At 39.7% G+C, this 14105-nt stretch overlaps 1 protein-coding gene across 4 annotated transcripts in view; it reads right to left on the reverse strand.

Moving 5' to 3' along the window:
* Positions 1–9089: 9089 nt before the first annotated feature.
* Positions 9090–14105, reverse strand: part of ano2b (anoctamin 2b) — a 34787-nt gene continuing 29771 nt past the window's right edge. For all 4 annotated transcript variants that reach the window (XM_086058952.1, XM_086058953.1, XM_086058951.1 and 1 more), the window contains 2 exons: positions 12737–12842; positions 9090–10991 (listed from right to left, as the gene is read on the reverse strand). In XM_086058952.1, the coding sequence (XP_085915078.1) occupies positions 10617–10991; positions 12737–12842 (481 nt within the window). In that variant the 3' untranslated portion in view covers positions 9090–10616. The remainder of the gene's footprint in view (positions 10992–12736; positions 12843–14105) is intronic.

Consider the following 14105-nt stretch of genomic DNA (forward strand, 5'->3'; position numbering starts at 1 on the left):
AAATATTAAATCTACACTCATTGATTCGATTTTGGTGAATGTTTCCTTGTTTTGGAGTATTGAGTATTCATTGAAACCATCACACGCAGCCAAATAAGGTCATCTGACTTTGATGCAAATGAAATGAAAACACAGGTGCAGAACACCTGGTCTCAAAGTGCCGGAGGAAAAATGTCAATTGAAATCAGATAAAAGACAGAATAATCTTACATACCCGTCTATCTACCTTATTGTGTTAATGTCATCACATTCTCGAGCATTCACGTCTAACGGCTTATTATGCTCGTGAATTGTCTTCATCTTCTGCGACCGATCTTCATCATCGTCCAAGAACGTGAGAACCCGGTCCAACCTGCATCTGCTCCATCTCGCACGCTTGAGACTTTTCAGTGGATTACGAAGCGCTTTAGAAGGCCAGGAGCGGGTTTGCCTCGCTCAACATCAGACATTCCGCATATCGGCTTTGAAGGAGCCTCGGAATACCATCTTTTAAAACTCCTCGCTATTTCGGAAGAAAGTCCTAATATGGTCCTCGGGGAGACCAACCATCAGTGTCTTGCCAAAAATAGGCAGTTTCACATAGTTGTCTGCATGTAAGCTGGCCTACAAGTCAAATGGTATAAGAGGCTTTGGAGATTTCAGGCCAAGGATACATAAGAAAGGATATTGTACCATATCGAGATTTAAAGCATCTATCCAGCCAAAGAGATCGCATTCAAGCAAAACGTGACTCTATCGGGGGATTCCAGGGTGGGGAAAGGTTGTCGGGGCGGGGTGGTGGGGTGCATTTGTTATTGACATTGGCCGCAGTTGAGTGAAACTGGCCCACGTTTAATCAGGTGACAATAGAAGGCCTGTGCAGCCGGCGGAAGGCGAGACCGTCCTGGCGCACGCACACACATCGGGGGACACGAGAAGAGGAGGGAAAGACGGAAACGGGAAGGTGCTTTTTCGCAGAGATGACTTGCAGATGTGAGGGCGTCGTGAACATCTGGAGCTCAACGCGCCATTGACCACCCACTGGGTCTCTTCGACGTATGTGTGCGCGCCGGAGGGGGTGCGGGAGACGGAGAACATGCGTGTTGCAAAAGTGTTATTAGCATGCAGTGTCCGTAGGAGTAGGGATAAACGATTTTCAAAAATAATCGAATCGCAATGTTTTCCCTCAATATTATGATTGTGATTCAATATATGCGATTAGTTTTTTTTCAAGGTCCTCTTCCCGTGTATTTTTTTAACAAGCAACATCTTGATCTGTATTACAATAAACAATACCAGATTTATTATACACAATATGTAATGTTATCGGTCAGGCTTACTAAACTAAAAGGTAATTGAACCGTGAATTAATTTGAATTAATGTTCCCAATCAAGTATTGCAAAAACACAAGTCAGTAAGTTATAGGTAAGATTATGAGAATAATGCAAACAAATGTGTGGCGTTATTACTTTTAGCCGACCGGAATGACCCGGAATTTTTTGACCGTTTTTTTTTTCCCTCCCTAAAATTGCATCCATTGAAAATTGCACTGTTCTACATTGCGATGCCGATTTGAATTTGATTAATTGTTCAGCCCTGAACAGGAATCGCACTCACTTTGGATTTCACTGGACTGCAATCATAATGTTGAAAGTGATTAAAAAAATAACATGATATGTATTCAAAACAATGACACCTCAAATATGAATAAAACTGAGGAGGCTATTAAGTTGATTTACGGGCATACTAAAAGAAAAGATTTTCTTCATAAAACCAATCCTAGTTCTCCTTTCCAAATGCAAAGTGGAAATCTTATCACCATGACCTTGTCATTATAACTCCACTGACCACACACCTGACTATATTCTGCTCTGGATAAACAAATGGACTCCAGCGTATTGAAATGGAGGCAAGCGTCTTCAAACTATTACGAGCTCAATTGAATCCCTTTTTACGAGTATAGTCTGAAAATACAATATTTCCATAAAAACAAAGAGTCCACGTTAATGCATTCTGACGGCTGTGATTTGCAACACCAAATGTTTAAATCCAAGGAATTTTGCTAAGTGCAGCACGAAACATTTTGCGCACAACGCTCAATATTCAACTCCTTTGTGCTCTGTAGTACTTCAAGGTGGCCTCCATTTGCACAGCTGCGCGGAAATGCCTCATGGATGCATGTCAGGCTAAGCATGTGCATTTGTGGCAGAACCTGGAGATAAATGATATGTGCTATGTTAAAAAAAAAAAAAAGTCATGTTCTTTTTGCAAACCTACAGGGCTGAAACAAAAACAATCCCTCGTGCCGATACACAAAATGGATCTTACAGTAGACGGTGGCTATCATTTCTTTACATTGGACGCAACCATGCAAATGTGTCAATTTATTTAATTGGACAAAAGGACATTCCCACCTTTTGGAGCACCGGGAATTCTGTTGGCTCCGACTTTTGTTTTTGTAACGTCTACAGGCGGCGGCCATGGGAATCCTATAACATTCTGTTTATGTTTTTACAAGGATCTCCGCTACGTATTTTAAGTTTACGAGATTTTTCATCCTGTGGTGACATTTCATTTGTAGGAGTCAAACTTTTTTTTTTTTTAACAGCACAGCAGTGTATGATCACAGCACAACTGTTCCCATAACTCTGTGACATAATATTATTTTAGTCCTCGTTGAAGTGGAGTCATAAGTTTAACCCACTCACTTGAAATAATACCTCATGTGAGTTTCTCACAACAACCGAGTTTCGGTCATGTTTCTATTTTTCAAGAGAAATTATTTTGTTTATGGTGAGGCTGGACTTTTTCTTAAATGAAATGTTTTTGCAATCTTCTGTTACATTCTATTCACTATTCTAAATACCACCTGGAAGCAGGGCTGGACTGGCCATTTGGCATTCCGGGCAGATGCCAGGTGGGCCCGGTGTCTTTTGGGGGCCAATGTGGTGCTATTCTATTATTATTTCCCTCCATTTGTGGTCAGGAATTGGGCTGGGCCTAAGACAAAATGTCAGGCCTGATTATCTGTGCCAGTCCAGCCCTGCTGGGAAGTGTATGTACATCTTGTTAGTGAATGAGTCATGTTTGTTTTTTACCATCCAAAAATGGTGGTAATCCTTATGAAATAGACTTAGATTCGATTTTTTTTTTAGTTGAGCATTAGCTAATCATCTTCCATTCGATTTCTTTTTTTAGTCATATTTTGCTTAGCAAAGTCCTTCTTGTCACGATAAAGTCAAGCAGGAAGGGTGAAGACGATGACAGAGCAATTGCTGACCTCTGTTGGCCTCAGCTCTCAAGTGGCTTTGTAAGCAACGCTATTGAATTTCATATACTGCACAGATATTTATTCCCGCGTCCGTCAAGAGGCTGACTTTACTCACGCAAATCAAATGTAGATATTATTATACACATTTTCATTTTTAGCTTCAGTCAATCAAGCTAAACTGTCCCGTTGCAAACCAACAGTAAAACTATTTGACACAAATATCACATGATCCGTGTTATTTTTTGCAGCTCACCGAGAAAAACGCTTGGAGGTTAGTCGTTTCCTGTGCTGAACAGAATAACGAATGATGTCAGTACTTTCGGGGCTTTGGGACCCGAAAGTCGACCCAGTGGTGCATTTTAGATGCGGTTGTGGTCGTGAGGGCCCAGGAGGGACCGTCCATCATCGCACGCACGTTTGTACTTTTTTCTTACAATGTGGTTTCATTGCAATTGGAATTATTATCAATATTGTGGTAGATAAGCCCGCTCGAGAAATGATCGAAAGGTTCTCTGCAAAAAGTCTCGTCTTTCATTTATTGATGCACTAAATTATATGGAAATGATCAGAGAATTCAGTATTTTAATTTTTGAGATTTTTTGGGGGGGTGATTTTTCAAAGATAATCTGACTTCGTTGCGTGCCTATTCCAATGGGCACTTCCTTTCGTTTGTTTTCAAACAATTATTTAAGAAATTTTTTTACTTAACGTTTTTAATTGTAATTCCCAAAATTCTATTTTTTTTCATCAAACATGCATCAATCCGTGTGTTGCTAATTGATCGGAAGGTTGGCTGGGCAATATGGCCCAAAAATAAAATCTCATCTCATTTTTTTATTTCAGTCATTCAGAATGATTACAATTTTTACAATTTTAATCGATTTTAATCTAATAAAGCCAACAAACGTTTATTTAACTCATTCACGGCCATTGACGGCTATAGACGTCAAAACTTCATTAGAAGTATTTCTATTAGTTTAAAATGTTTTCCACTTTTGTTAAGTTGTTTTTTTTGTTGAGTATGAAAACCTGGGAAAAAATATTGTACATTTAGAACAGATATAAAATTTATGATTAATCGTGTGAAGTCATGCCATTAATTACGAAAAAATTTAATCGCCTGACGCCCCTAATTTTTAATAATCTTTTCTTCTTCTTAGTATTTTTAATTATTATTTATTTATTTTTATAATTTTTTTCTTAAAGAAAAGATTATTAAAAATTTGGGGCGTCAGGCGATGAATTTTTTAAAATCATAATTAATCGCATGACTTCACTAGTTAACTCAAACTAATCACATATTTTATATCTGTTCATGTTTTTTAATGTACAATAAAAAAATATATCTAGGTTTTCATACTCTTGTTAACAAAAGTGGGAACAATTTTTAAGTAATTGAAATTTTTGACGTCTATAGTTAAAGGTGTAATTTATTCAAAAATAATTCTAATAATGTATACTGATTCTAAATCAGTTTGAAAATAAACTTAACATTCCTAGTTAGCAAAATTACAACTCACAATAACATCTGGATGTAACAGAACATAAGGACAAATAGTCCAAAAGACAAAATTCCATTTCGAGAGTTAGCACATTTTCAACGATTCGATTTTCAAAATGACGTTTAATTGATTTAATTCGACTTATTGCCCAGCCCTAATGGGAGGACTGCCATTACCTGTTCAAATTCGATTGCATTCGGTTAATCCTAGTTACGTCATGGTCCGATACGATGAGCATAACCAATCAGCCAATTAACTGAATTTAGTTTAAACGCTGTGTAACTAATTTTGGCTTGCGTGTGATCAGGCTATTGAATAACGAACTTAATGGAAACAATGCGATGACAAATCCAGTTTAGGAACTAGTGAGATGCGGGAACTTGACATTCCCTTTAATTGCCCGCAGAAAAATCGAAGTCTCTTCATTCAAGATGTCGGCGTAAAATGCTACCGCTTTACTCGCTTGGCATTTAGGAAGTCATGTTGTGTGTTCCGAGTCAAACGCAACAGATGGACATCCTCATGCGCATGGAATGCACGCACATTCACCAAACAGCTGTGGGTGCCTTGGGTAGCAGCCACATTCCCTCACAAGAGTGTGTGAGGTCAACAAGGGACGTGGGCTGTTGTCGTCAGCGCACACACACCATTCACAAAGTCAATCACACCTCGCACGCCTCGGCGCGGAACGCACTTTTGGCTGAACCTGCAAATACTCGCACACAAACACTGAAGAATGAAGTGGATCCTTCTGAGATGTCAGCTCTTCGTGGCGAGTATTGGAGTGGACCCCGAATTTAACCCAATTTTACGCTCACGCCAGCAAATACTTGTTAAAAAACTCAAGTTAAAGTCAATCACAAGACCGGATATCTATTTATTTTGTTGTCAGCAGTGCTTCATTTATTTGACACCTCTGCTGGAAAACGATCAATCTGACGGGACACATTAGAGGCCATGGGACACACAAGGCTTCATGTAACTTTACATCTATACTGTCGAATATGCATAATATATGTTTGCATATTAGTGCTGTCAAAGTTAAAGCGTGAATTGATTAATTAATCACAAAAATGATTGCATTAATCATGAATTAACGCAGATGAACTCTTTTACTGCCAACAACGTTAAATAACGTTTAGTAAAATCCTACGGAGGGGCGCCAAAGACGTTAAAAGACGTTCACTGTGTTTTTTGTTTTTGTTTTTTTAAACGGGTGGAGGAAAGCCTTGGCCAGCTGTGCTGAAAGTATCAAGCAGATCTAGTTAGTATAATGACTCGTTTTGGCCCCTAGATGGCAGCGATGACTCTCTTTGGACAAGATTGGGTGGGCGTCAGTAGAAGACGTGAGGCGGAGCTAGAGTATTGAGGGGACAATGACGACCGGTTGCAAGAAGCTCACGCTTGAGCATTTTTTTCAAACACGAAAAGCCTCGACTAATGCTAAACAGCGCATTGATGACGACGATGATGATGATGATGGTGACTCCCGAGGTTGACGCCGAAGTTGGAAGCGTTGATTACAATTTTTTTATCGTTCGACAGCTCTAATGCATATGCATATTAGTTCTAGTGCATGTTGAAATTTGAAAGAAATTATAGACATTAGGGGTGTTAGAAAAAATCAATTTGGCAATATATCGCGATATTACAGCACGCAATTCTCGAATCGATTCAATATGCGGCCAAATCTATTTTTAAACATCAATTTTTTAATGGGAATATTCAACAAAACGTCTTACTTAGGGTTAAGATTCAAACATTAAGCATGGAAGAATGTTATATTAATGGAACATTAAGCCTTAATATTTTATTTCAGTGCTGTTCAAACATGAAACTGAAACCTGTTTGTTAAATGCAGTGGCTCAGTTATAAGCCTGAATTTTCAGATAAATAAATAATAAGTGTATATGTACAAATTTACTGATTTGTATTTTCTAAATTTGAGGTGTTTTTTTTTTTAAATCGCAATAATCAATTTATAGATTTGTATCGGGGTTAATCGGTATCGAATCGAATCGTGATACGAATCGAATCGCCAGGTACTAGGCAATTCACACCCCTAAAAGACATTCATATAATGTAATGTAAATGTACTAAGTCAAGGCTCCAGACTGCCCTTGACAATTTAGGACACTCATCCATCCATTTTGAGAACCGCTTATTGGTGCAAGTAAATAATTCATCTACTCGTGCATGACCGACGAACGCAATTATTAAATATTGAAGTGCGTTTTATCGCTGACAAACTACCGCTTGACAATTCAGCACAGTTGTTGGCCATAACCAATATTAACTACAAGGAATCAGTGGAGCACTTGTGGTTTTCAAATTAAGACCATTTAGGAAACCGTGTCCGAGCTGTTGCGAAAGCGCTTTCGCTATAAGCTTCAACAAGCTTTTCTCTTGAAACCGACTGACATTTAGCATAACATTGCTTACATAAAACTTCCTCCATCACGGCAGTCTCCTGACTTGCTCATAAAACAGAATGAAACGTTAATTGATGACAGACAGCGGGCCTCAAGCATCTTCCAGCATCTTCCTCCTAAAAATCCCTCATTTTCCATACACTTGTGTGTAAAATCATGGAAACAGACACACACAGTAGGAAACTGGATCTGACAGACTAATATGTCCATTTTGAGGTCAGGGTTAGAATGTAGCCGCACATACAACCTTTAATTTGCACTCAAAAGGGGAGCCAGGATCGAGACAGCCCGCTTGCAGTTTTCGTGACTTTCGTTTATTGGCTGCTTCACTCCTCCTTACCAATTAGTCAAAAAATGTCTGCCGACACACACACACACACACACAATACAAAGTCAGTATGACTGGGACCCAACTCTGGATGCTGCGAATAGGGCCGGCGCTCGAATAATATTTCATACCATACTGTAAATGACAAGAAACGCAGTAGAACCATGTGACTTGTTCCAGCCAATCAGCAAAGCTTTATAAATAATTTTGACTTATTCGCAATACATAAAGCCATTCATTATAAAGTAGCAATACGCGGTATTGGCAAGTGCTCCACATCACTTCTACCTGATCTGAAAAAAAGAATCTGTTCCTACTTAAAAATAAAACATACAACTTTAAGTAGGAGTAGAAAAACAATGAACAAATAAACGAGAACCATTTCAGTAGCAGAACAATGAAGGAGGAAAAAAAAAAAAGTGAAACTGGAAGTTACGCAACAGACGAGTGCAACATTTAGGGCAAGCATTCGCATGTAAAATAACCTCAAAGGTCTTTTTCCCTGTCACATAATTCAACTTCGCAAGTACTTGGCTTCAACATCACTCGCATGAGTTCTTTTGCTTACATTTAAGCAGCACTTCCTCTTGCTGTTCTCCTCCTCTCCTGCCAACCCGCTTTCCATCACAGGAGCGGATTGTTACATTACCTCCAACAAACGGATTGCCACAATCAGCTATTGTCTAATCCCGACCGAGCTCGTTGCCATTTCGACTTTTAAACAACGTATTGTATTCTCTCGAACCCTTTAAAAGCATCGTGCACGCAATCGCTGCGTTCGTGTATGATTAATGAGTCCAGTCGTCCGGTGTGTCTTCATTATATTATATTTGAAAGCATGACATTGAGAGAGAAACCCCCTTAGTAAAATTAGTGGAATTAGTAAAAACTGTCATATTCACTTGTCAAACTGCAATATTAAAAAATATATATATACAAAATCTTTTTCACATACCTTCAGAAATCTTCTCTTACCGCGTTACCAGAAGACGTGCACATCGGACGTGTCAATCAGCAAAACAGGAAATGAAATCAGTGGTGCGTTCACGAAATCTACGAGACCCGCGTAACTTGAACCATAGAATAGCCAGCACTTGATAGCGTATTCGCTCTACAAATTTCCGATTACACTGTAACACATTTCAATGGAAATTTGCATACTTTCAATGCATTATTAAGTAGGTTAGCACAGATGTAAAAACTAGAATTCGATTTTTCCAAATGGGTTCGTTGAATTTACACTGGTGATTGAATGCTACTTGACTGGACATAATTACACACAAAAGTTAAAAAAAATATATATATATATCAAACGTGGTTTAACTTCACCAGAATAAAAAGTTGCTTGTAAAAGTGTTTATGCTCAAAACAATTAAAAGCAACAGTGTGCCATACTTTTGTAATAAAATGAATCATAAGTGAGGTAGAACAGACGCTTGTAAAGTGATTTAGGATTACCTCCTGAGGATCACGCCGGTATTACAAGTCATCAAATGGCCCGCTCTGTATTTTTGAAATGATTATGACAAACAAAATATCAATAAAGGTGATTAAAAACACAAAACCAAAAAAAAAAAACCATTACCTTTGTATTGTTTAACCACATTCCAAATGTGTCAACAAACAATCACAGTACAGTACATGAATTGGAAAAATGTATGAAAAGGGTTGTATATGCCACAGCAACATAGGTTTGCATTTTTCTTTCCTTTTTATTTGTCTCCACTTAAAACCCTTTTTGGACTTCGCGCTCAAGAAAGGTAGAAGAGAAATAGAAAAAAAAACATAACAATGAGATAAAAACCCAAACAGTTCACACAAATAGTGTTCAAATTATTTTGTAAGACATCTAACAATTAACCTATGCATTTGTGTATGTCTACATATTATGTACCACGGTCACAATTTGCTTGTTCTAAGTCAATCTAAAATACATAAAGAGTTTAACAGTCTGTTACTGGATAGTAAGTGAGCACACAGATGTTGTGTTATGGCAAAACAAGAAGAGCATGTTTACAAGGCCTCTGAAACACATGAATTTTTTTTGCACGACAGCAGCTATAACTTAACATTGCAATAAACAAAAGTATGTGAATAAATACCTTCAGTTACTTCAACGTGTGAAAACGGTTGACTTTAATGCACCAATGATGATGAACACGTCCTCTGTGTACGTGCAATGGATTCAATTGAGTCTTAGTGTGCTCAGTTTCAGTGCTGCAACAAATGTTGACATAAAATCGCTCTTGTAAAACTGTCAATTACGAGTACATTACATCGTGTATCACTTAAGCAAATTGGCATGTACCTCACCGGGTCAAAACATGGAGGGCCATAACTATAGTGGAGAAACAAATAGTGGCAACAGGAAAACAAAACAAAACAGAAGAATCTGGGGGGTAAAATGACTTGAGACGGTCGATGTAAACAGATGGAAACAATTTGCACTTTCAGGGATGCTCATAAGTGCTTTCAGTAACAATACATACGGTAAGTCTATAGAATCTTGTGTTCTGTTGTTGCTACGAGTTCAAAATAAATATATACACAGAGCATAATAAAGCACATGAAGCAGAAATATTCCAAAAATTGGACTGAGACATCCATCCATTCATATAGCCCCCCCCCCCCCAAAAAAAAGAAAAGAAAAAGGGATTACATTCCAGTAGGAGTCCATTTGTTGTCCCTGAAGGTACAAACAATACTTTTGGGCTATTTGGACCATTTCCACAACCAAAAGGTACCTTTGAGAATACTATTCCTGTAGCCCTAAAGGTACAATAATGTTTTTAATTTATGTATCCACGATCTATAAATTCATACATATTGATAGTGTTTAATTCTGAATCAAAGTGTTGGTTTTTTTTGTCATCTAAAATGTTCTTCAGCTTAATACAGCATTATTGCTTGTCTACGCAATGAAGCTACAAGCTCCACTTTTAATAAAATAAAAAAACGATCGGGTGAAGGGTTACACATTTGAAGTGAAGCTGAGAATAAATCCAGTACAGCCCAGGACATAAAAATGGCAGTTATAGGAAGGGATCACCAAACGTAATGTTTTAGTGAGCCCGATACACCCTCAGGTATGTGTTGCGTCACGTCACACAGCTGTATGTCTGGAGTTTTCATTTCGAGGTGACGGGGGAACCTTCCTCGTGTACAGACTGAAACTGGCCGCCCTGCACCTCGCCCTGGGCCCTCCGTCGTCTGCGACCGGCGCCTGAGTCGGACACTGGGGCAGGGTGCTGTAGCGGCCCGGGAGGGGGAAGCGCTGAGCCGGGTGGAGCACGTGGCTGCCCGGAGTGACGGGGGCATCCTTGGCGAAGAGGCTCTGGATGAGCTGAAATTTGTCCTTCTCTTCCCGTAGGAAGAGATCGACCAGCAGCTTTTTCTCCCGCTTCAGCTGCTCCACGATGGTTTTGGGAATGTCCGGGATCACCCAGGCTACCACGAGGCTGAGGAACATCACCAGGTTCTATAGGAGGTCACAAAAAATGTATACAGTACACTGGGCCTGCTCGGTGTATAAATAACAGTAACAGGTGGTTGGCTGGATACACAGGTTACCATCATGTCTCAAAAATAACACACTCGTATATTATATACTGTATAGGGGTGCAGCAATTAACCGGTTTTACGATTAACGTCAGGATTAAATAACCGCAGCCGTTCAACAACACCGGTTATTTCCGCTCACGTGCGGCGCAAAACCAGCCATGCGGCATCGTTTCCACACGGCCCATTTAGCGGGCACACAACAACACAGGGCTCAGTTTTGAACGCCGCGCGGGGAGAGTTGCATAACCGGCAGCCGTGGGCAGGGTTCCGAGGCGGCCCGGGGCCTGGACCATGTTGAGTAGATGTGGGGAAAGGGGAGGCCGAAATGAGGCGGCGGCGGGTGTCACGGAGGCCCCGCGGGGCGCGACGGTCGGGCCTCTCGGCTGTCGCTGCCGCCGGGAACCACCCACCCGCACACCGCTCGCCGCTCCGTCGCCGCCGACCGCCTCCCCAACCCCGGGGCTCAGGTCTGCAGCACGCGGAAAGCTCCCGCGAGCACCGCCATCCACGGCCGCCCGCCTGAGAGGCCATAGGCCGAGGCTTTTGAAGCCGCGGGGCCGCCATCTTGGGACTCCCAAGAAACGTATCTCGGCATACGCATTGCGGCTGCAAAATGCCTACAAGTGTAGCGGTAAACTGCACAAATAGCCAGTTTAAAGGCTGTGGACGAACGTTACACCTGTAAATATGGAAATGGAATGAAATTGAAAGAAAAAGAGAGGCCCTATTTTAAGAGTCTGTCTAATCTGCTGTATTTGTTTTAAAAGGCAGCAACTTTTTTTTTTAATTGATTTTCAGTTAAAAAAAATTTTTTTTAAAGAATGCGGATGTGATTTTTTTTTTTTTTATGTCTACTGTCTACAATAATAACCGTAAAAACGCGTTTTTTTTCTCAGACAATAATCGTACACCAAAATCTGAAACTGTTGCAACCCTAATACTGTAAACACTGAATTTGACAGATTGAGATTTATACACATTTTTTTCACAACCCCCTAGGTCCTTTTATGACTTACATCATGTGTGACAATTTAAAAAAATAATTCAGCAAGTACTCGTGTATAATGCTCAAAGTTACTAGAGGAAAGTTCAAGCGCTGTACATTGAATTCAGTTATTCTTTTGCATACCACTAGAGGGAGCCCTCATACTAGTGGCACAACCCTGAGAATCTCTGCTCTCGTCAAATAGGCGCCAGTGTTGTAATGCGCGTCCCATTTGGCCCACAGCAGTTCCACCGCTACGCAGGCACACAAAGGGGAGGAACTCACGATCAAATTAAGTTGTTCTCTCCTAACTAATTGAGACACCTGTAATGTTTCTGATCACGCAACAATTTAGGAATGACTCACACAGGTGTGCTGGATTTCATGAGGTACACCTGAACTTTGTAATGAGATCCAGTACATGAACTGTGTTTTTTTTTATTGACAATGTTAAGGAGGTATTAACTTAAAAATATGTTGCAGTATTGTTGTTTGCACACTGACTCAGGCAGTAATACACAATACAGCACTCAAAAGTGGCTTTATTTAATTGTCTATTGACTAAGATGCTGATTGTTTTTTTTTTGTGTTGTCTGTTCTCTATGGCTGTTATTTGACTTTTTAGCAGCCGATGAACATAATCAACAGGTCATTAAAAAAAAAAAAAGCACTCATACCTGAAAGAGTATGACGAAGGCCAGTCTTGCTGCCAGGACGCACCAGTATTGTTTGGAGAAGTGGTACGCATCTGTAGACCAGGGCGGTTCCCTGTAGTCTTTATACCTGGGATGGGGGTGGGGTAGTTCATTAAAACATCTTCTACCCCTGCTCAGATTCAAGGCTGATGCATTTTGTTAGGATTCCTTTACGTTATTACGTTTGTAGTACGCACTCGACCAAAACAAACAGCTAAGCACGTGTAGCTAATGGCTAACATGTACCACGTGGAAAAATACAAAAACAAGGAATAGGAAGGAGGGTGATGCCAGTAGAATACACATCAGGGTGAAAATGGTGCGAGAAAATGTGTGCTTAATTCACAGCCGGTCTGTTTGGTATTGGCTGGAGAATTTATGAGCAGCGTGAAGAATCCCCAGACTTTCAGACAAACACATTGCAACACACTTCAGCTGCTATTAAAAAACAAAAAGTCCAAGAGAAGCGAAACAGCGAACTAAATTACTGCTTTGGAGCCAATAAAACAACACAAGATCTATATTTAGCACAACTTATTATATTGTTTCATGTCCAATATCGTTCTCATAAATGATGACATCTGTAAGATTTTCAATACAGAATAAAGTATACATTTTATTATGCTAAGTGAACAAAAATAGAAAATCTCGCATTTGTATGACACCTTTCCACTCTCTTTTTATGCTCTCCTACATAATGTAGTTTAAACGCGTTACGTTCAACTGCTCATTTAGTCTCACGTGCTTTTAAAACTACTTTTTTTTTTTTAATGACAGCCATGGAAAGTAAACCAGATTATAGGTGAGTCACAATAAAATACCCCCCCAAAAAAAACAACTATAATCATTCTTTAGTGCACTTTGCAGTAAACGCAACTTAACATTTGAGTTTGATTCCGTTTTTGAACATTCACACACTCCTCTATGAATAGAGCCCGCTAAAGTCAGAATAGACTACAGTATAGAAATAAAAGTGTGCGTATGTGAGTGCATTCCTCTTTATTCTCCTTATACAGTCATGTGTAAGGAAATCTGTCCCCAGTCCCCCCGAATTATTCATCTTGTTTGTAACTCTCATGCCAGCATCTTCATATGTTGCCACACATCTCAAGGTTGACATTTTGAAGCCAGTCAGACTGGAGAGTGAGTTTTGGTATCTTTCCATGTTTGGTGATAGGAGCGCAAGTCTGCAGCAACGGGAGCGTCAATATTGTTTCAGAAGACACCTTAGAGATTATGATGAGAGAATTGAAAGATTTAAAAATAATAATAATAATAATTGCCAGTGCCTTATGGGACATGATGTAACATCCAAAGACAAGTTGAATTTGGTTTACCACAACACTTGCTT

Source organism: Leptonotus elevatus, chromosome 17 (genome assembly GCF_054856555.1).
Source record: "Leptonotus elevatus isolate MCC_2025b chromosome 17, RoL_Lele_1.0, whole genome shotgun sequence".
Classification (NCBI taxonomy): Eukaryota; Metazoa; Chordata; class Actinopteri; order Syngnathiformes; family Syngnathidae; genus Leptonotus; species Leptonotus elevatus.